At 51.8% G+C, this 22,046-nt stretch overlaps 1 protein-coding gene across 10 annotated transcripts in view; it reads right to left on the reverse strand.

The window, feature by feature from the left end:
- The window catches only part of DISP3 (dispatched RND transporter family member 3), a 157,153-nt gene that overhangs the window by 45,555 nt on the left and 89,552 nt on the right, over positions 1 to 22,046 (reverse strand). For 5 of the 10 annotated variants that reach the window (XM_080380918.1, XM_080380925.1, XM_080380924.1 and 2 more), the window contains 12 exons: positions 21,556 to 21,678; positions 20,815 to 20,951; positions 19,950 to 20,131; positions 19,365 to 19,495; positions 19,066 to 19,241; positions 18,007 to 18,133; positions 16,680 to 16,825; positions 16,158 to 16,317; positions 15,675 to 15,788; positions 14,515 to 14,681; positions 13,218 to 13,820; positions 8,290 to 13,092 (listed from right to left, as the gene is read on the reverse strand). In XM_080380918.1, coding sequence (XP_080237044.1) covers positions 13,458 to 13,820; positions 14,515 to 14,681; positions 15,675 to 15,788; positions 16,158 to 16,317; positions 16,680 to 16,825; positions 18,007 to 18,133; positions 19,066 to 19,241; positions 19,365 to 19,495; positions 19,950 to 20,131; positions 20,815 to 20,951; positions 21,556 to 21,678 — 1,826 coding nt within the window. In that variant the 3' untranslated portion in view covers positions 8,290 to 13,092; positions 13,218 to 13,457. Of the gene's footprint in view, positions 1 to 8,289; positions 13,093 to 13,217; positions 13,821 to 14,514; positions 14,682 to 15,674; positions 15,789 to 16,157; positions 16,318 to 16,679; positions 16,826 to 18,006; positions 18,134 to 19,065; positions 19,242 to 19,364; positions 19,496 to 19,949; positions 20,132 to 20,814; positions 20,952 to 21,555; positions 21,679 to 22,046 lie in introns of those variants that run through there. The other 5 variants (XM_080380926.1, XM_080380921.1, XM_080380927.1 and 2 more) reach the window with 4 other exon arrangements.

Consider the following 22,046-nt stretch of genomic DNA (forward strand, 5'->3'; position numbering starts at 1 on the left):
GACAGAGCCAGGCAGCCGGGAGTTGCACTGCTCAGCAGTGCTTCGAAGCCCCAGTTTCTGCCTCTGGAGAAAGGCAAAGCCATGAGGTCTTTTCCAGATCAAGTGTCCAGCAGCAACTTGCAGACCACCAGGCCAGGTTGCCTTCAGCTGTGTCTGCAGAAAGGCAAGTGAGCCCCAAAGCTGGCTGCAATACTGCTCGTTCCACCATGGCGCACACACACGAGGCACGGGGAAAGCCATCTCTGCTCCCTCTTTTCTCTTCCTCATCTTTTTAGGACCTGCTCCAAAAATCCCCTGAACCAGCATGAAGACTCTCATGAGTGCTTGTGAGCACATAAATGAAAGCTTCTCCATGCAGGGACCAACCACCCCTGCACTTGAGCAGCAGTCGGCACGCACAGAAAGCACTTTTTTTGCCAAAATAGAAAGCTGCAGTCTCAAAGCCTCCCTCTTCCATTAATGCTCTATTTAAGTCTGCCTTTGAATCTGTCTGGATTACAACCCCACCCCCTCTCAGCAAACCCCCTTCCCAGACAGCCCTCCCCTCTTCTCTGCTAAATAGGTACTAAATATAAATACGTACCCAGGAGAACTTGTTGGGAAAAGAGGACTGGGATTTTTAAAAGCTTCCCCCTCTCTCTACTCTACACACACACCAAAACAGAGCTGCTTTGTTGTTTGCTTTCATGGCTCTCAACTGAGAGCTCGTCCCTCCACTGCCATTCATTGCCACAGCTCCTGCTGCAAGTGTGCCATGCTGGGAATACCCTTCCCCAGGGATGCGCCAGCCCTTCTGCTGCTGCCTCTGCCAGATCCCAGCGATGCCCCGGCGGGTCAGGTGATGAACGCAAGCCTGCTAAAGAGAAGCTGCCAGACGAATGCTGGCCCTATTCCCCAACCCCTAGTGAAACCAATCCAGTCGGAAGAATTCCTGCCTGCTGATATGCTAATATTTTAAATGAGCTTTAATTGGATTCCCAACACTACCCGCCCGCGTCACTTGCACACCCCGTGCTAGTCCTTACTGCTGTCAGCCCTGTTGTGCTGCAGCTGCACCCTGCATCAACACTGGTACAGCCCAAATAGAGGAGATGCTGATTCCCATGGGGCTGTTCTGCTTGCCCCACTTGCGCTCTGAATAAATTTATTCTGGTGTGAAATTACAGCACCACCTCTTCTGATCATTTCAGAGTTCCTGTTTAAGAGAACACACCCTTAGGGTGGGGGACAGCAGGTAAAAAAAACCAGCAGTCTTTGTGCTGGCTGCTCTTAGAAACAGCATGAGGGGAAGGAAGGGTGCGTGGGCGAAGGTATGTGTACAGGATCAGTGAGTCACACACCATCGTTAGCCAGCTAGTGCTCTCCTGCAGCTCTTGCAGAGCTCAGCCCAAGAGTCCATCAGTATCTCTGCAGCGACTGAGCTGTAGGTAACATACCTGCACAGGGCTGAGCTTTGCTGCTGCAGCTGCACAGAAGCAGAGGTGGCTGATCAGAGGAGCTTCACTCCTTTCTGCTGAATACTATTCCTCCCATTTTGTGCTAGCACTAAACAAGCATTTCATTTGTTCTAGCTGTCTGCTCAGGGAGGCTACAGCTTACGATCCTCCATGCAAGTTGCTTGAAGCAGCAGGATGACATGCCTGGCCCTCAGGAGGGCCTTGTCCCTGCAGTAACCCTCATTTTCTTCCACGGCCCTCTGGAGGACTCTGTCCCCGCAGCCACCTGGCTTCAAGCCACAAGCTCCCCCACTAACACAGCCCTGCTTCAGGTTGGATCAAAACGACACTGGCCTGTACTGCCTCATAACCAGATGACAGGCAACATTACCAAGAACAAGAGTTCTGCAGTGTTCCCAGGGAAGAGACCAGTTGTCTTAAGCTCTTGCTACACCCTGTGGTTTTGACCAGCACCTCTTCCCCTCTCTCTTTCCAAATTTTCTCCCCCAACCACCACAACCCTCCTGGAAAGGTGGGATAACCAGCATAACTGATGGTCTGATGCAAAGGCTCTTGCAAATAAAGCACCAGAGAACCTCAGGGCTGTCTCTTCCCAGGTACAATGCAAAGCCTTGCCTAGAACCCTGGGAACATCTTTGGGTTTATGTTTATTTTTCAGTGTGATCATCAACCAAGACAGCAAAGAGACTCGTCACCATCCATCACGAGCTTCATTGTTTAGTAATAAGATGCATTGTCCCCTTGCAGCAAAGTAACACTAGAGCCAGAGCTCCCATTTGTTATGATCTGGCTGACTGGGACAGCTGTTCGTGTCAATGCTGTAAACACTCCATTTGGAGCAGAGACAGCAAATTATAAGTGCTAATAAATGGGATTGCAGGCTGCTGAGCGCACTCAAGGTTCACGGCTGGTCACCACCAGCCTTCCCCAGCCAGGCTCCCTGAGCGGCTCCGGTCCAGTGCTGCCAACCACTGCTCCCCTTCCAACAAGGCACAGGGAGTGCAGCTCTGCTGCCGAGTGTCCCAGCTCTGTCCTACATGTCCCCCCACCCAGCTGACCCTGCTGGGAGCCACCACAGCACAGCTACCATTGCAGAGGGCCCCCAGAAGCCATCTGCTAGGTGGGCAGGGAGGATTTGTTATCAGAGCCAGTGGGGTAAGGCAGCCTTTTTGGCTCAGCAGGAATAGGGTCAAAGCAGCAGTGCTGGAGGAAAGTGTTACTTGTCTCTGTGCATCGTTAGAGAGCCGAATCTGCCTTTCTGTAGTTGGCTTTATTAGAAATGGCCTCAGCAGATCAGATAGCAGAGAGTAGGCTTTCTGGAGAGCACTGGTGGACTTCTTCAGTAGTACACGACGATAACCAGCAGAGGACAAAATTAATGCTTAGTTGGGTGGCTCTGACCTGGTGCCCTCTGTGCTTTCCAGGGTCAGAGGCATGCTCTTATCTCAGATTTATTGGCAGCTGTACAGATTGCTCAGCCCTAAAGCTCCAAAGCAGCAAAGGCCCAGCAAAACAGCCTCTGGCAGCAGCTAGAAGATAACTGCATACCAGGGAGTCAGAGATGACCTGTCACCACACCGGATGCCCAAACACGCACTGAGGCAGTTCAGGGCACACTTTCTCTCCCCACATAAGCTCCACTGTGGCTAGTGTAAGCCAGGCCCCAAGGAAAGAGCAGCCTTCCTGTATTCCCAGGCAGCAGCAAGACCCCTGGGACATGACGAGGGTGCCTGCACAGCAGCTGGCGCAGCAAGGGCAGAGCCTCTCTCTGTAGAGCAGCCCTAGATGATGCATGAGGGCCTTCTGGCAGCATCCATCAGTGGATTTCACTGAGGTTACAGCCTCGCACATTAGACATAGATGTCACTTCCATTTTTACATCAGGAAAAATAAAGCTTAAAAGATGTACAGACAAAGCACTGGCAAGATTTCATGATTTATCATCACTGTCATTCCAGGCATTCACAACAGCCTGGGTTGTTTACCCTTTGGCTCCCTTATAGCAGCTCCTTTGAGAGGTACATGAATAGCAGGGGCAGAGGAGAGGTCTGCTGCTCATTCACGCCTATACCTCTGACAAACTAGAACACTCAGGAAGACTGCAAGGGTTTGAAAAAAAACCCCTAAAAATCAGCCCACCACCCTCTGCATCCAGCCTGAGAAAGTATTATCAAGAGCAGTTTACCCCCAAAGAGCATACATTCAGAGCACTGTGCACCATCCACAACTAGCTCAAAAGCACTTCCAGGAAAAATAAAAAGCTGTTCTAGTTTCCACAGAATTCGATCAGACCCCCAAATTATTTCAGCTGTCTGCAGGCAGTGCTGTCTCACCCTGCCAGACGGCACAGACTGAGTCTAAATATAGAACAGGTGATGGCAGCAGACATGACAAAAAGCAGCACTTCACCACTACCTTTCCTTGAGCAGCCTTGCAGCTTAAGGAGTTCCTCTTGGCAGAAGCTTCCCCCTTTCCAAAGAGCTGGAGAGAAAATCCCACAGGCAGCAGATCCTTCAGTGCTCCTGGGCTGCGTTGCACTCAGGATACAACCATGAGCCCAGGTGACACTGGAGGAGGTGAACCACCACTGCTCACCCTCTAGTGACAAAACTGTCTTGTCAAACACAAACTCCTTGAAGCAAAGCAGAGCAGCTGTGGTGGCAGCAGCAAACTCATCATGCTCTTGAATGCCACCAAGGGACAGCTCGTGGCTCTCATCACTCCCCATAGCACTGAGCTATTCTGACAAGCAGTGCCCAATACTAAGACCACAAACTTAGGTCCAGCCATTTGTGGGCAATTAGCTTATGCACTGATCAACTCACCTGCTTGTTTTCACAAGCCCTTTATTAGTTTGCAAAAAGCTCAGGGGAAGCCCAGGCCATTACATCTTAGGAAAGGCTCCCAGGAGCCTGCAGAAGCCAGCTGATGGTTTGGTAAATGGGTTCAAGAGAGAACACCCAAGTCTCTATTGCCTCTCCATATGCCTCTGTCCAACACAACACAGCCCTAGGAAGCTCAGTGGGCCAGAGGCCACCAGCTACTTAGAAGTCTTACTGCAGATGCGCAACCTTCCCTTACAGTCACATTGCACTTCTCACTCAGCACCAAGAGATAAAATTGAAAAAGTCAGTAAAGTTTAAGGGGGAAAAAAACCCCCCAAACACCTCCACACAGATGTTTTAAAAACTCACCTTGGAGTTTGCCCTGTCCCAGGCTGTAAAAGGTTTCTTTCTGCACCCACACTCCCTGAGTTCTGTCTGGTTAGAGAAATAATCTCTGATCACCCTGTTTCACGTGGGAGCTTCTTAATCACCCATCACCTGCAGTGCTCTGACCAGGCTGCAGAGCTCTTTGGTGATGAGGAACGAGACATCAGTGCCTACACCTGTGGCTAAGGTGAGCCTAACACAGAACATAAGCTAACAAACACTGAAGTAAAGCAGTCATGAGGTAGCAAGAGCTGCTGCCAAAACCAGGTGAGCCACCATGCTCTCAGTGCCACATTTCAGCAACTGGATGTCCTCACACCCACTCTCATTCCGGGGACTCTGAGACCGCCACATTTTCCACTGGAAGAGGACATGACCCAGCTTCCCTGCCCATACACAGTCAGATCAGCTACCCAAAGCAGCACCACAACTGTTCCTCTCAGCCATACTCCTTGGCTAGTTTGTATGCAGGAGTTACCCATACCTCCTCTCCCTGTCCTTATTCACCCCTTAGCAGCCCTTACTGTTGCCTCACAAGCTCCTTTTCCACAAAAGGACCTTTCACGCTCAAGATGGAGGACATTTCTACTGCCTGCCTAAATCACAACCTATTTGTAATTTAATTCAGCCTCCTCTGCTTCCCATCACAGGCTGTTGTTTACAGTGCTGTTTACCAGCTGCTGCCTTTCAGCCCAGCCACGGCTGCACTTCACTGGCAGCTGAATCCAATCCCCCTAGACTGACACATACACAACCCACCTGCCAAAACAGCTTCTCTGCTTCAAATTGGGGTTTGAAACCAAATCCCAGACACCTATTCTCACCCCAGCCCAGTGCACTTTAGGCCTTATTCCTGTCTAGGCTCCTTCACTGCTTTTCTCCCTGCCAAAATACCTATCAAGGTGCTACCAAGCTCCCTGGCCATTCCTGCTGCTTTTTGCATGCAGCAGTCTGAAACATGTTTTCACGCTGAGCTCCTGGGGCAATAAACTTGCTTTAAATTGAGAGAAAAAAAAAAAAAGCCACAAGAAGTTGGCATTGTGGGCCCACACTCAGAGAAACATCATCCACAAACCTTCCAGGTTCCCACTGTTCTGGGCTCAGCCTGGCACCCAGCTTCTCCGGCTTCAGCTCACCACCACCCGCAGCCCCGGGGGAGCGCAGGATGGCTGAAAAACAGCCGCAGGGGTGAAAAAAGAGCATCCCAGAGGCACAGCTCCCTGCAGCTCTGCCAGAGCTCTGCTCCCCGCTGGAGGAACCACTAAGATGTGTCATCTGCAGGGTGACAAATTACCAGGGAAGGGAAGAGAGTGAGTCATCGTCTTTGCCTGACCTTTGCGTCAATCATCAGAAGGAGATGGTTGCTCCGGAGCTCCTCGGGGAGGATAACGAGCCCCCGCCGTGGGCCGAGCCCAGGCCCTTCCACGCAGGGCTGCGAGCCCACAGGTGCCGTCTGAGGGGTAGGAGGCCACGGAGTGAAAAAACAATTAAAAAACACACCACAAAGAGTCTGATTTCCATCGGCGTGGCTGAGTCAGACAAGCGTAAGGTTAAAGGCCACCCGTTCCTCGCTAAGCACCCCGCAGCACGCCGAGGAAGGGGGGGAGGGGCAGGCTGGGCGCTGCTCCCAGGCGGGGCGAACCAGGCTGCGGATCCCCCTCGTGGGAGGGTCCCGGGGCAGCCCTGGCTCCGCAGGGCGGCACGGTGGGACCCCGAGAGCACAGACGACGGCCTGCCTCCCCCACCGCCCCGCCGCGGGGGCAGCCGCTCACTCGCGGCCACACCGTCCAGTACCCTCTGCCTCACCCCTCGGCCGCCCCCTCCGCTCCCCTCGGCTGCCCCCCTCACCCCTCAGCCGCCCCCTCTGCTCCCCTCAGCCTCCCCCCTCACCCCTCGGCCGCCCCCTCTGCTCCCCTCAGCGCCGCTGCGACGTGCCTCGTGCTGCGGCAGCAAAGGCGGGAACGCTCCCCGCGCCCTCCCGCCTCAGGCGCTTCGCGGTAACGGGACGAAAAGCCGCAAAGGCGCGGGGCCGGCCGGGCGGTACCGGGGCGCAGGCACGGCGGTGCCACCCTGCAGAGGCAGCCGGGGCGGGCCCCGCCGCTCGGTTCCTCAGAGAGGAGGGGGCCGGTCCCTGGCAAAGCTGCGGAACCGGGGCCTGGCGCTCGGTTTCGGGGGGGGGGGGGACGGACACGTAGCCTGCGGAAAGGCGCGCCCCTGGGCGCGCAGGCAGAGCCTTACAGGGCGGTGGGGAGGCGGTGGAGCCCTGGCTGCGGCCGGGGGAAGGGTGCCCGTGGTGCAGAACCACAGCTCACCGGGCAGCGGCCGGGGCGCCGCGGGCAGTGGGTCCCGTACGGAGCGTCTGCGGCAGCGGAGGGCCCGGCCCGGCCCCGCAGCACAAACCTGCCCGCCGCGGCCCGCAGCGCAGCCGTCACCCCCCAACCCACGCTGGAGCCCCTTCCCCAGCCCAGCAGCCGCTCCCTGAAGGGTATGGAAAGCCTGCCCATCCCGGCCCGTGTCCCAGCTGCCGGCCCCCAGGGCACCCCTTCCCCGAGCCCCCAGCCCACGCGTGGCAGCCCTGGGCGCGCCCTGCTGCCAGCTGGTCCCACAGTCCTGCCCAGGGAAGCACGGTGCCCTCCGCGGGCTGCAGCCCACCCACAGCTCCCACCAAGGGAGCGCCCCTTGGCCCTGCGGCAGGGGGCTGAATCCGCAGCCAAACTCACCCCCCTTCCAGCCTGCTTGGCAACTTCCCAGCCGCAGGCCAGAGCCTAAACCCTCCCCTACCTACAGCCCCCCGCTTCTCACCACAGGGACCACATTCCCCCTTCCTGTGGACGCTGCATTTTTTTCCTTACTCATGGGACTGTGACGCTGAGCCTTCCCAGTATTTAGTACACTGGGGGTTTCACCGCTATCTTTGGCCTCGTCCATAGAAGTGAGGGCTTCAAAACATGGGAGGTTTTTGCTGCAATGTGCCGTTGGTGTTGTCCTTCCCAGCAGCATCGTACCTGGCTGCAGAGTGAGCTCACCCCAACGAGGGCATGGGGAGCAAACCTCACTCAGCGTGGCTGCAAAGAGAGGCAAGTGGTTGGGTCCTCCTCCCACCTGCTGCTGGCCTCCACATGAATGGGTTCAGTGTGGTCCTGGGAGGTACAGAGTCACCCTTTGCTGCTGCAGCACAGGACACACAGACAAAACCTTGACCACAAGCTTGCATCAGGCATCGCGCGTTGTGAAGAACTGTGGTGCTGCAGGAGAGGCAGATGAATCCTCATGGAATCAGTGCAGAAGTGCAATCTTCATGCACTGGAAGAAGCACAGCATGGAATGGAGGAGTAAAAGACCTCCACAAAACTTGGCTAAAGCTCTCACTCAAGCCAGCCGTCTTGCAGACCTGAGCGGGCTTTTCCAGACTGTCAGCTTGTCCAGGTGTGATAACTTGGCTTCAAGGGGCCCGATTTCAGCAGCAGGAGCAGACGGTCCTGTGCACCTTGGGAAGCTGTGCTGTGGCCTTGTCCCTGCTGCATTACTTACACACACAACACATAACCGGTCAGTGCCGTTCTAGCCGGCACTACATGTACATGCAACAGTAACATGGTGATGAGTGAGGGATCCAAACATGCGAATGTCAAAATCTTTTATTTACAACAGTCTCCAAAAATCAAGGAACACTGAAAATAGTGAGGGTAGGAGACGACTTACAAAAGTAACACGCGTACATTACATCAGGAATTGTGCTACATCACTCTGAGAACTGACACTCTAAGGTCTGCACACAACGTGGTGAAAGAGCAGTGCCCTCCCTCCCTCAGTCCTTGCGGTGCTCACACCTCTCTTCCCCTTGCTTTTTGAACCATCCTCCCTCCCATTTTTTCTCTCCTGCTTCCCCCTTTCTTTTCATCTGTTTGTTGCTCTGCCTCTGGTCCTGGCTGTTGCCCTTCCACCTCCTCCAGCAACTCCTCCAGCCCAAAGGAGGAGCAGAGAAAGTCAACAACCAAACCACTGTGTCTTCAGGATGGAGACAGGCCTTGACAGACCTTTAGCTCTGGGACCCTGGGTATGAAGCCAGGGCAGAGCAGTTAGCAGAGGCCTTTGAAAAACCTGTGAACTATGGCTTGCATGCTATCTGGGGTGAGGAGTGATTCTGCAAAAAGTAACCAAGAGACTGAATTTGTCCTGCCTGGCTGCAAATCAATCAGCACAGCTTCCTTGGTGGACAGCGTTGGAGGATTTATACATGTCACAGGGTTAAATAAAAAAGCCTTTTATTACCTTTCAGGAGGGCAGGCTGCTCTGTTAGGAAAATTCAGTGCAGGACAAGCTAAAAGAATTAAGATGCCGTGACATAAAGCAACATCCCAGTTTGCTTCAGCGGAGACAAAGCCGAAGTCTCCAGAGACCACTGCATCCAGACTACCGTATCAGTGGTCCCAGTAACTCTGTAAGCATGCCACACATCCTTCTCCTTAGAGGGATTTCTCAGGCTGCCTTTGCTTGGCAGTTTCAGATCCAGCGGGGACTGAGAAACACAGCCCAGATCAACCACTTCCACTGTCTGCAGCCTTTAGAATTGCCAAGGTCAGCAGCCAAACCTGATGCCCCAGCTGCCTGTACAGACCCCATGTGAACCCAGCACCTCAAAAGGCACCACAACATAAGGAAACAAACAGAGCAAGACCTGGGTCTGTTCCTTCCTCTGACAATGATCTTTGCAAATCACGTCAACTCTGCTCCTCCCTGCTCCAAAGCTGATTTCAACAGGGCTGTTGTGAGCAGAGACCCTCTCCTTGAGTGTCTGCAGCCACAGTGAGCCTTGAACTCACCCAGCAGCTCCACTGAAGGCAGGAACACCAGCTCCATATATATATCAGTGCTTCAGCACTGGGGAGCAGTGCCCTTCTACAACTGTCCTAGGCTGGCAGGGAGAGAGCTTCTGGCCAGGACAGGACATGCTCCGTTTTGTAGCAGACGGCACAGTTTCAGAAAGACCCCAATCCTGAACCACTAACATCAGCTTTTCAGAACGTAACCCTCAAAACAGGATTGATTTACTTGAAATAAAGGAGCGGGCAGTTAACAGAAATATTCCATTGTAGTGTGCTGTAACTGAGAACTCATGCAACTTAATTGCAGCGAGATTGCTTTTACATGGAAAAATGGAGTATTCTCTTCTAAGTAAGGCTGGTCTGCTGTCTTCTGCTGTTTAAAAACATCAAAACTGACAGCTTTGTACGAAGTTTAACTCCCGAGTTTCCTCTGCCTGAGAATTCTCCCTGAGACAATCTCCAGCCACTTTTAGTCCAGACTCTGTGAACACCTTAAGCATGAGCAGCTAACACAGAGAAGGCTGAATCTTGCTTATCAGATGACAAGGCCCAAGAGATGGCCTAGGAAACACAGGAGTCATCAGAGAAAGAAGATAGGCAGAGATGTGGGAGGAATTAATTTAGGGCGAGCATCTGCTCCCAGAACAGCACCAGACAGGTGAGGCCTTGCTTTTTATTGCTACGAGCATCTGCGTCGGAGCACTAATTCCCAGCAGGGCTGTCAGCCCCACCTTCGCATTTGCTCAGATAAACCCATCCGTTTTCTTACCTCTATAATTTTATGAATATTTTCTAATCCCAAGGAGAATGCTGCCTACACAGAGATGGATGTACACATCTGCTACTGATTTATTGTCTCCAAAGATGCCTGGGGAGAGGAGAGTGTTGTAAGCATTTTGGGGAAGGCTGGGTGCCACCTCTAAGCCTCTTTTACTCCCCAGCACATGGAGAAAGCACCAGCCGCCCTGAACACAGAGCTGTGCAGGGTGAAATGGTGACAAACAAATGTCCAGTTAAGCCTTAAGACAAGTGTCCTGACTATGTTTAACCACATTTCCAGGTTACCAACATCCAGTGAATCTTCGCAGTGACAAGCATCACCTAGGATCATCTGCTGGCTCTTCTGCCAGCTTACTACAAACTGATGCAGGCTCCCCCTCCCTCCTTCTTCCACTTCCTTGCTGGAGGGGCAATTTCCTCACTCTGCCTTTGGGAATCATCTGCTGCAGCTCTGCACTTATCTCTGCCTCTCATTTTCCTTCCTGAATTGCTCCAGCCATAACTCTACCAGTATCACCTTGGAGAAACAAGGGCAAGGTGATGCCCTGCCCCTGCTAGTGCCAGCAAGCCCTTCTGCACTGAGTGAGCCTTGGCCAGCTGGAGAGGAAGAGGGAAAATGATAGCTTGTCCTTTCCCCTACCTGCTGCAGAAAACAGGACAGAAGATGCCAAGAACTCTGTTATTTTTGTCTGCAGATCAAATACTGCCAGATCAGACCCAAGAGACATAAAAGGTTTTCCACTACTTTGAAATTAATCTTTGCCTTCCAAGAGTGACTGAATGAATGGTCCCAGCATGGTGTGTCCAGAATTACTCTGGAAGTTGGGGGAGCTTACATAGCCTCTTTATTGTGAGTGCAAACATAAGACACCAGGGGCTTAAATGAGCTTTAAACTTTGCAGGATTCAAAGAACATCTATGCCTTGTCTTAAAGGCCTTTCAAGGTTTCTTCATGCTCACAGGAGGAAGAACTTCTTGTAAGGGTGCACTCAGCACCTTATTCTCTTGTCTGGTGACCTGGAAATACCCATCAGCTTTAATCACCCCAAGAAGTTTGAAGCATTAGCTAAATTCAGGTCAAGCCGCCAGCCAGAGCATCCTTGGCAACAGCACAAGGGCTACCTTGCTCTTCCCTGCAGCACCCACATGGGTCTCATGGAGCTGTATATTATCAGCAAACTGCCCTCCATGATCACTGCCATGTAGGAGTGCTCAGGGCACCACTAATTATTAAATCTGTAAAACAGTCATAGGGAAAAGCATAGCTTACAGTGTTGGGGCAGAACTGTGCAGAGCAGCCATCAAAGCAGCATGGCTTAAGGATAGTAAAACACCCTTTCCAGAACCACTTGTTCATGGGCACAAGGTCCATCGTGAAGGAACTGGTGCAGATCAGAGGTAGGTGCCAAGGAATGTTTAACACTTTGCAGAAAGGGTAACTCAGCTGCACCATGGGATGGTGAGGAAGAAACCAGGTCTGTTCTGCTCATGCTCTGACCACCCTCACTGCCTGCAGCAGGATTGCTCTGGGTTGCCCCTGACATGACACCTTGGGGAACCTACTTCAGGAATAAATATTTGATTCAGTTTCACAGGGGTGACACGATGTGATGGTGTAAGACTGGCAGGGATCAGAACAGGGATGCACAGAGCCAAGCAGAAGCAGCTGCTGGTCTGTCTCAGCAGCACTGTCCCCAGAACTTGATAGGGATGGGCTTCCTGGAATTTCCATCTTAAAAAGGGGGTCAATCCAGACAGAGAACACAAAGTCACCAGGGCGCCGGTACCTGCAAACAAATGCAGTTGGGCTGCTTTCTGGCCACCCCTCTCTATTGGCATCCCTGTAAATAATGTTTAATGCATCTCCCAGTGGGCCTGACCCCTTGCCTTCTGCAGAGGACCAGATGCGCTGCATATCAATGGAGATGCTTAGCAATTTCAACTTTAAAAATATGATAGAATCAGTGATGCTCAAAATGTACTTGTTAATAGCACCAGTTTGCCATTTCATTTTACTTTAATGCAAACCATCTGCTCTGCACAGGCAGCAGCCACAGGCTGAAGCTCTGCTGGCCTCATATCTCTACCATGGAAAGTGTCTCTAAGCTGCCACAGAGGATGCACCACTGTTTATCCATGCATGCCAGGAGGTATGGGCTCAACCTGGCCCCAGTGGCTGCCATGGCCAAAGGCTCTGCAGGGACCTCAGTGCTGTCTGTTTTCTCTCCACCAGGAAGAGTAGAGGCAGTGACTGCTGAGGTCACACAAGGAGCAGGAGGTGGGACTGGGCTCTGATACTGTCTTGGCCTCACTACTGAGATGAGGGAGAGGAGGGCAGGCTGCTGAGGGCACAGATTGCATTCCTGATGGCTGTTCACAGACCCAAGAGATCCCAGCAGAAGGTGTGCTGTCCCGTCAGAAAGAAGGGGAAAGCCACGCATCCTGACCCCCTCCACAAATGATGAAAGCAGGCCACTGCAGGTTGTGCCACCCAGCATCTTTAATCTGGATCCCACAATGACACCCATAAGAGCTCCTGTCCTGTGCACTGATTTCAGTGCTGGTCTAGCTTGGGTACAGGGCACGGCAAAGGGGTCCAGATAATGTGATTTCTCAGGTCTGTCCAACAGCTCACTACTGTTTTTCAAGGCTCAGGTAGCGAGGCACAGGCTTCGCGTGGGGGTAGGACATCACCTCAAGAGTCATTATCGCAGTGCTGACCCTGGCCAAGGGGAGGGGAGGAACAGAAGGAAGGGTTCTGAAAGGGACTGGATGGCGTTCCCAACTTCCCTTTTAGCTTTGTGATTCCAGAAAGCTCTGTTCATTTAAAAAAAAAAAAAAAAGAAGGGGGGGTGGAGGTGGTGGGGGTGTGAAAAGGGGGGGAAAAAAAGTAAGAAAAATATAAAGAAAATTGAGAGGAGACCACCTCCCCTCCTCCTCACAGGCTGAGGTACTCCCTGGGCAGCCCTCACTGTCCATCGTCCATCCATCACTACCGAAAATAAATACAAGTTTAGAGCAAAACCCATTAGAAAATAAAGTGCATCTGGAGTTGAAAAACTTCTGGAAAAGGGGATTTTTTTCCTCTTTTTTTTTCTTACAAAAAATATCCTTTAAAAAAAAAAAAAAAGAAAAAAAGAAAGGGAGCAAGGGGACAGAGCATGTGGCTCTTGGCATAGGGTCTACAGGGCTGTCCCGTTAGGGAGAGGGATCTTAAATCCACTCTTCAGGAGGGCGAGGCAGATGCATAGACCCAGCAGGCCAGCAAGGAGCACCCCCCCCACAGCCTTGAGGCACGAAGTCCTGCTGCGGGTGAAGGTGCCAGGCCCCATGATGCTCAGCAAGGCCGTGCTCACAGTTAGTGTGTACAGGATGGAGACTCCTGTGTTGAGGGCCACAATCTTCCCAAACTTAGCGAAAGGGGCAATGATGCAGAAGAACAGCGGGACGGTGGCAATCACTGTGGTGACGGCGCTCGAGACAATTGCCACACCCACGTGACGGACCGCTTCAACTGTCCTCCACTGGCGGCACGCTGTGGGGTCCTGGCAGAAGGGACAGCAGTGTTAAGGGGGAGTGGGGACAAGAACACAAGGCTGCGCTAATATTTTGGCCTTTGAGAGGGTGGCTTAGCTCATAGGGTCCTGATCCAGGACAAAGATGCTGTGGGAGTGCAGATCGGACAATCCATGCAGTCTCTGAGCACGCTGGGCAAACAGTGAGGTTAAAACCCAGCAGGGTTTTAAGTCTGCTGGGTTTTGTGCCGCCTTTCAGCCACATCAGCCAGAGGCACTGCATGCAGACACTATACCTGGGGTCAGAGATCCTCAAGCTTTTGTGGCGTCCATCTTCTCAGAGAGGCAAAAGATGTTAACAAGGCCTGAGGGCTAGCACAGCACAGCTATTTGCGGAGGTTACGGAACGAGGGTAGGGCCATTCCAGCACAAGATTGCCTTCACCGGGACGTGGAAAGGGGTGCTTTAGACAAAGCCGTGGCCCGTAAGAAAGGGACAGCCATGTGGGTTAGACCTTCAGCTGGGTTTACCATGCTCAGGTACACAAGCTCACACCAGTCTCTGAGCAGTCAGCTAGATGAGCAGCAAGCATCCCAGGCGTGCTGTGAGGGTGGCGAGACACATCCCCCCCTTGCCCATCATGACTTAGGTCCTGCATCACAGCTGAGTGGCACAGAGGGCATGAGGGGAACAGATGCCAAGCTATAGGAGGAAAAAAGCTCACCTCTGCCTGGTGTAGTGGCAGGTTTTCCCCCGCCAGCAGGTAGCCCTCCACCAAGTGCACACAGTAATCGACAGAGGAGCCAACGAGGATGGAGAGCGAAATGGCTTCCACGGCTCCCATTTCCCAGCCAGACCAGTACATGATGGTCACCACCAAGCAGACCACCCCTGTGTGAAGAGGGTCACATTAGGCAAATTTAAAGGACTCTGCTGCAAGTCAGCCATTGAGGAGTTTGGGGTCATACCCCTGCAGGTCTTCACCCTAGCCAGCCTGAAACTTGTACATGCTCCCCACTCCTGCCCAGAGGCAAACACTTCCCTCACCTTCCCTTGCCACAGGAACCATTCAGTAAAGTAACGAGACCTGCTGAGGACAGTAAAGCACCTAGCTAAATGTTAGGCAAACTGACAGATGGATGCCAATCCAGACTAATGCTTGCTAAATGAATCCAAGCCTGGCAAGTATGCATCTGTGCACACGTGCACTGCAGGAAAGAGGGGCTTTTTTTTTTTTTTTTTTGCTTGCTGGAGTTACACACAGGCTGAGCTCATGATACACATGAGCACTCTTTCTTAAAAGGCAAGAGTGATGTTTTTTGAGAGTCATGTGTGGGAGACTAAGTGGTTTTAAAATGATAGATTTGATTTTTAAACTGAGAAGTTTAGCAACACACTTAGACCATGATATCGTCAAATCACCAGCCAGGGAGAGGGAACTATTTACAAATTTGCTTCAAATACTAACAAAACTGCTAAAATATTCAGCTTTTAAAGTCTCCCACTGCTTGGAAACAGCAGCCGTGGTGCAGATTCCTTGGGAAGCAGTGCAATTGTTATTCAGAGCATGTGGGACTTAATCACATTATTATACGTAACAGGCAAGGATGGCATTTGTGTAGCTAAAACCCCGATTTAAACAAATAGAAGGGATTGTGTAGATAAAACACACTGGGAATTAGAAACACAAATCTACTTTCCCAATGAGGTTCCCGTGCATTTGTTCAGAGTTTCTCCCATTCACCTAGGTATATCAGGACTGGCTCCTAGAAAGCCAGAAGAGTTTACATAGAGTAAGAGCAATTCAGTTCAGATCACTAGATACCACAATCCACCAAATTCAGACAATTGAAAAGCTTGACACACTGGAATTGGCATTTTTACCTAAAATGCTGAGCAGCACTGGCAGCAGGAGGAGGATGTGAGTGGTGAACACCGCCACTGCAGCCACACAAATAACCAGCGAGAGGACGAGACCATACAGGGCACTCTGCACTCCTGGAAGAAAAGTGTCAGCTGATTTGACTCCTGGAAGGTGACAGCTGGGATGAGAAAGGCACCGTGACCCTGCTGACAACAAGGCAGGCAGGCACACACTGTGGGAGATGGGAAGGGGAGGATGGAAGTGGAAAGCGGGCAATCAACTTCTTGCCTCTCACATCAGCAGGGCAGAGATCCTTCTCTATTTCCCTGCCCAGGATTCTGACAGTATACACTCCTTGGTGCAGAAACAGGCCTTAGGAGTTTGCACAGTAACAGTAAGGGACTGAAGGTAGAACACCTCTTCACAGCACACCCTGTCCCATCTGATGGGCCTGTATCAGAGAGCATGGGCTCCTCAGGGAGAGAAACATGGCAGTCACTTGCCTATAATCTCCATGAAGATCTGCTTCCAGTGCTCACAGGTCTGGAAACCGTGCCGGAGAGCTGAGCCCTCGGGGAAGAGCTGGAGTTGCTGCTGCAGGAATGTCTCCCATTTCAGGTAGTCAGCATAAGTCTGGAAGGAAGATTTCCCTTTGTAGGTCGTCTGTAACAAGATGAACATGTTATTGTTGTGTCCTGCTCCTTGAGGCAGGGTACGCATGGCATGGGAAGAGACAGAATGAGCCAGCTGGAGCTGCAGCACCAGGCAGAACTGGCAATGGCAGATGGGCAAATCTGCCACCAGCTCTTTGCCTGAGCTCTCACGGTAAGAGCAAATTGTGGCATAAGCAGCCATTTCTAGCAACCTGTGAGAGCGAGCATCTGCCTGCAACATGGCACAGACACTAGCAAACACTAAATTATAGCTGCAAGTGCAAATGGCCAGTGCAGAAAGAGCAGAGCTAAACCCCCAGAAGTCACAAGAAGAGACTGTCACAAGGATAGATGGCGATGCCACGTGCTCACCGATTCAAATGCCATGGAGATCCACTGCACCTTCCCATCCTTCACCCCCACTGCCCCATGAGAGAGCTGTCCAGGCAGCAGGTTTGGCTCAGGGATGTTCTTGCACTCAGGGTGCAACATCTGCAGAAAGGAGGAGATGCTGTAACCTGGAGAGAAAGAAAGAGCACGGGATGGACAACAGGACAGGGAAAGGAAGCATAGTGGAGCAAGGGGACGTGGGTGGGGAAACCAACCCAAAAAACCAAGAGAAAGTTCCAGGCCCCATTTGTCAGCAGCTGCTTCCCCTTGCAACTCCTGACTTGCCAAAACCCTTGAGGTCTCAGCACCAGAGCCCTCAGCTGCTGCTAGCTTGAAAGGGCACTCTGTGCCAATAGCACTAGACAGGACACTACCACCACTGTTTGTTTGTCCCCAGCTGTCAGGAAGCAGTACAAACAGCAAGTGCAGAGAAGCTGTCTGCCTCGCCTGGCAGGGATTTTCTCCAGGCAAGAGATTGTCGTTTGGCCTGAAGCCTTCCAAGACTCAGCTCTACAACCCTGTGACCTCTGAAGTTGGAAAGAGACAGTCACCGGTTAGGTATGTGAAGCCACAGGGGCAGTGAGTAGCCCCATCATAATGAGATCAGGTGTGATCTGCTGGTTATTCAGGAGCTACTAAGAAGATATTTACTTGTCCAAAGATTGTAAGTGTATCATAAGCAATATCCATAACTGGAAAAAACAGATACAATTCCATTCTTATCTTTACTGGATTAAATCCCAAAGAATATGCCCAGTGTCTTTGGAGTTAAAGAGACCATTTCTTTCCCATCTCCCAGAAAGCATGACCAGGGGCACGTTCTAGAAGGGTAAAGCTGCCTTGGGAAGAAAGGGAGGTCGCAAGAAGCAGCCACCCTTTCAGGTTTGCTGTTGAGGACCCCAACTCAAACACAGACTGCTGCAAGCAGAGCTGCAGAACAGGAGCCTGATGTTCCTGTCACACTCACTGTGTATTTCTCATCTCCAAAACGTTGGCATAACCCATGGAAGCATGAGGTGAATGGCCCACGGAGATGGGTGCTGTGACTTAAGCCAGGTGGCAACGAGCAGAGCTGTACTGCAGCCAGGTTGGGAGAGCTGACTGCTGAGAAACACCTCTCCTCCCGGCACTGCCTGCATCTATCATTGACTGGTACCTCCCTCCCCTTTCCCTGCTCCATCAAACTGGGCTCTGAAAGTTTAAAAGCCCTCAGCAGTCACGCTCCTCAGGCTGGAGGGTGAGAACCAGTCTCCACCCAGGGACCCAGGATCTCCCCAAGGACTCTGTGGGTGGCATCAGTCCTACCTACCAGAGGGCAGGCACTGAGCCCCTCCTGGCTTCACCAGCTCAGTGTTGCTGGCAATGGCTTTGCAGAGGCGGCACAGGTTGCCAATCTCTTTGAAGAGGTCAAAGCTGTCATCATAGATAACGCTGCCCTTTCACAAGGAGATACAACAATAAGAGCACCACACGTGAGGCATACACACAGCAACCGGCACAAGGCAGAAGCTAAGCTCTCTCCCCAGGAAGAAGCCACATGTTCCTCCTACCCCCGAAAAAAGGAAGAAAAAAAAAAGCCAGGCAGCATGACAGAAGCACTGATAAATGAATAGCCACCATGCTGTGCCCAAAAACATCAGGGTCTGCCCAAGGAGCAGCTCTGAATCCCTAGCAGTGCCCAGCATGACACTCCAGCTTTCTGCCCACTCCATTGCCTGTATTTCACACTGGCCCCTCCAGAGGAAACAGGCAAAGGCTGGTTCTGCACAGAGCCCCCAAATCAGAAGCCAGGACAGCAGAAAGCTGAAGTGCATTTACCAAGTGACTAGAGCTAAGCATAATTTTTCTGGGGAAAGGCTGTGAATGTCTCAAGGTATCAGACCCGGGAGGTAAGCTGTTCCTGGAACAGTCACATTGAATAACCTTTCCCTGGAGTTATTGGTTTGCATTTTTTCATGTTAATATCTCATAACAAGATAAACAATTATAGAAAAATATCAGTTCCTTGGATCTTGCATTTGTAGTGAGATTTTCACACTGAGCTCAAGATGGGTTTGCTTCTAAAATCCTCAAGAAAGCCAGATTTATACTCAAAATTAGAAGGTTGGATATTACACTCAGAAAGGGATTTTCTGAAAAGTCTGAAGTGATTTCAGTAAGGGCTTCCTGATCTCCATTATTTTTGACTTTGCTAAACCAGAAATTTACTTTTGGCTCGTCACAATGCTAACATCTCTGCTACTCCATCTGTCTAGACTGCTGGGCCACACTGCCTAGGTTGTGGGGATTAATTAAACACCATTCAGGGAGACTGTCCTTCACTCATCAGCCCCAAGCATGCTAGTCCAGCATGTCAGAATGCGTGTACCATGTCCCCGATGACGTGGTTGTCCGGGCGTCTCGTGCGATTAACACCTCTGATCCCAAACACTACAAACACCATGGCTCCTGTGTCCACCAGTGGCCGCACCGCTGGCTTCCCGCAGCCTGTGTTCATGCAAGGATTAAATCCAGAAGTGGCTGACAGCTTTGCTTTGGGTGCTGCTGTCAAACACAGAAGAAAGGTTGGTTACATCAGAAGGCAGCAGCAAAAAAACCAACCAAACAAACATCTTACTCTCTGGACCTGACAGCCAAACGCGGCTGAACAGGCCCTCATCAGCTTACCTTTCTCACTGGGAACATAGAGGATGCCTTTGGTGGGTCCGTCTGGGCTAGAGCTGAGAAGACAGCCAGGAGGTGCTACACACACTCGGCCATGGTAAGGGGGCTTGTGCGACTGGGCAAAATACAGTTTCCTGTAGAGCAAGGAGAGTTTGTTATGGGGGACCAGAGGTAGTAAAGACGGTAGGCCCAAAGCATTACATGGAAACAGACATTCTCAGGGACAGAAGGAAAGGAAAAGGTGAGCGACTCCAGACCTGGATCCCTAGCTATTGCATATTTTGTGCTGCCTGTTCAGCCCAAGAATTCAAGTGGGTAAGGGCAAGACCAAGATCACCAATGTCTTTTTGCCACCCAAAGAAGCCCCCAGTCACAGTCCTGCATGCATCGAGCCTTTGGCACGTTAATGATACTATGGGCCTGCAAATAGCTTTGCCAAGATAGGGCACATTTGCAGCAAAGCAAGTCCTAGGGCCACGGATGTCACCAGCTGAGGGCAGGACTGGTACTGGGCATTAGGCAGCCCATATCAGCCACACAGCTGTGCTGGTTTTGCTGCCTGGCCCCAAGTGGGATTTGGAAGCTTACCGTGTTCGCTGCTGCTCCTTGGCGGCCACGTAGAAACTGAAGTCGAACTTCCAGCCTCTCTTAGTGTCACAGGACAAGGTGGTCATCATCCACTTCCTGGGGCTCGTCTGCTTAAGCAGCCCTACTGTGGACACACAAGCTGTCAGCTTCCTGGTGAAGTTACCGAAAGGCACTCTATACACCTAAGCAACGGATTAATGAAAACAGACACTTAACTCCACAGGGTTGCAGCCTGTTGCACATTAGCATCACACACTCCCCTCCTCCCTGAGCACCGGCACAGCCACACAGAACAAGCACTGCAGGCGCAAGCCCAGCCAGCCCCCAGCCTGCCTTCTTCCCAGGGTCAGCCAGCATGTGATGGAGCCCCTCACCACCCCCCTGCTCTGTGGCCTAGGCTGAACGGTGGCTGCTCTGTCCAGGGTGAAGGACATCGGAAAGCGAGTCCATCCGGGGGTGTGTGTGTCCAGTGTGGCCTGTGCACAAGCAGTGTGGCCTGCTCGCCTGTCTGTGGCTGGGCAGGAGGTGGCAGTGGGAATCCAGCCGTCTCAGCAGCAGTTTCTACTAGGATGAGCACAGCCGATGACACCAGGCCTCATCTGATCTCTACTGACACCCACACTTCTGCTCCCACTGCTGACAGTCACATCACAACAGCAATGAGTAAGTATTGTGGCACTCCGAGGCATAATCTTTAACGATGCCAGGCACAACGCCCTCTGTGTTAGCTAACTTACTGAACTGTTCTGCAAGTTTCACCCTGAGCTACCTAGGACCCCATGGAGAGACAGGAGGAGGCTCTTGTGCTCACCTGTTGAGTGCTGCACTCTTGATAGAGGGGTCCAACATCCCTGGACTGACTCACCTGGAATGAAGGCACCTCCCCGTCTCCTGGTGACACCATCTGCCAGGGGGCAGGGACACTGGCATTGAGCGAGAATCTGTAGATGGCTGGCCTTCCTTTGCTTCTGGACTTGGAGATATAGACAGTCCCCTGGAGATCTGAAGAAAACAGAGGACATGAGGGCTAGTGGGACTTCTCAATCAGGAAATCCTACAGATAGGGGCAGCAGCAAAGAAGCGTTCTTCCGGTCTGCTGTCTCCTCCCCTGGGGCAGCAGGGATGGCCTCTGTCTTCCAGCAGCACAGCACACCTTTCAAAGGTTTTCACAAATATATCCTGAGCTGCAGTAATTCCCGATGGCTTACTGATTCATGTCATCTCAGGACCTGGCCCGATAACTCTTTCATCCTCAAAATCCCCTGCAAAGCAGGCTGCATTTACTCTTCTCATGGCCTGCCAACCAGGTTGTGACACAGGACTGGGATGCAAGAGCTCTGAGCTCCTAGCCTGTACGCAGACCAGAGAGATCTGTCACCTGACTGTACTGTCACCTGGGTCACAGGACCATGTCCTACAGAGCAGTAGGCATTCAGTGAAAAGGGGCAATCCCCTTACATCCAACACCAAACCACAGTTCAGCGGAGCAGGGTCTAAAGAGAATTTATCCCCATCACCTATTCAGAGATCTTACGATAAATTTTTAACCGAGTGAATCCTCGGGCCCTGGACCCAAATGCGGTCAGAGTCATCATGCCGCACTTACCTTGCTGCCCTGTATCACTTATGCTCCCTTTGCTTCCCCAAGGTGATCCTGAGCCCCTCTTCTTTTTTTCCAAGGAGGTTCGGATGTTGTTCTGCAAACTGTGGGGCTTTTCCTGAAACAAACCTGTCCCACAAGGTTAGTCAGGAAGGAAAAAGCCAGTGGGCTGACAAGAGACCTACCAGCCCTGTGCACACCATGGACCCTGCTATTGAACATCAAACCCTAGGCAGGGAAGAACCACAGACCCCTAGCTGGTCACTGGCATGTGACCAGCACTTATGAGTAAAAGTAGTCAGTTTTCACAGACTATAAAAGAATTGCTCCAGCAGAAACACTCAGGCAGCTCCTGGCTAAAGCAGGAAATACTTTTCAAAATACTCCATTCCTACAGGCAACTCAACCACCCCACTCCCAATGCACGCCTCACTTTGATGGGGTCCATCCAATGTCCAAGGAGATACTTGAACAATGTCAGCCTTCACCTCATGTTT

This window comes from Falco punctatus (genome assembly GCF_963210335.1).
Source record: "Falco punctatus genome assembly, chromosome: 3".
NCBI classification, from domain to species: Eukaryota; Metazoa; Chordata; class Aves; order Falconiformes; family Falconidae; genus Falco; species Falco punctatus.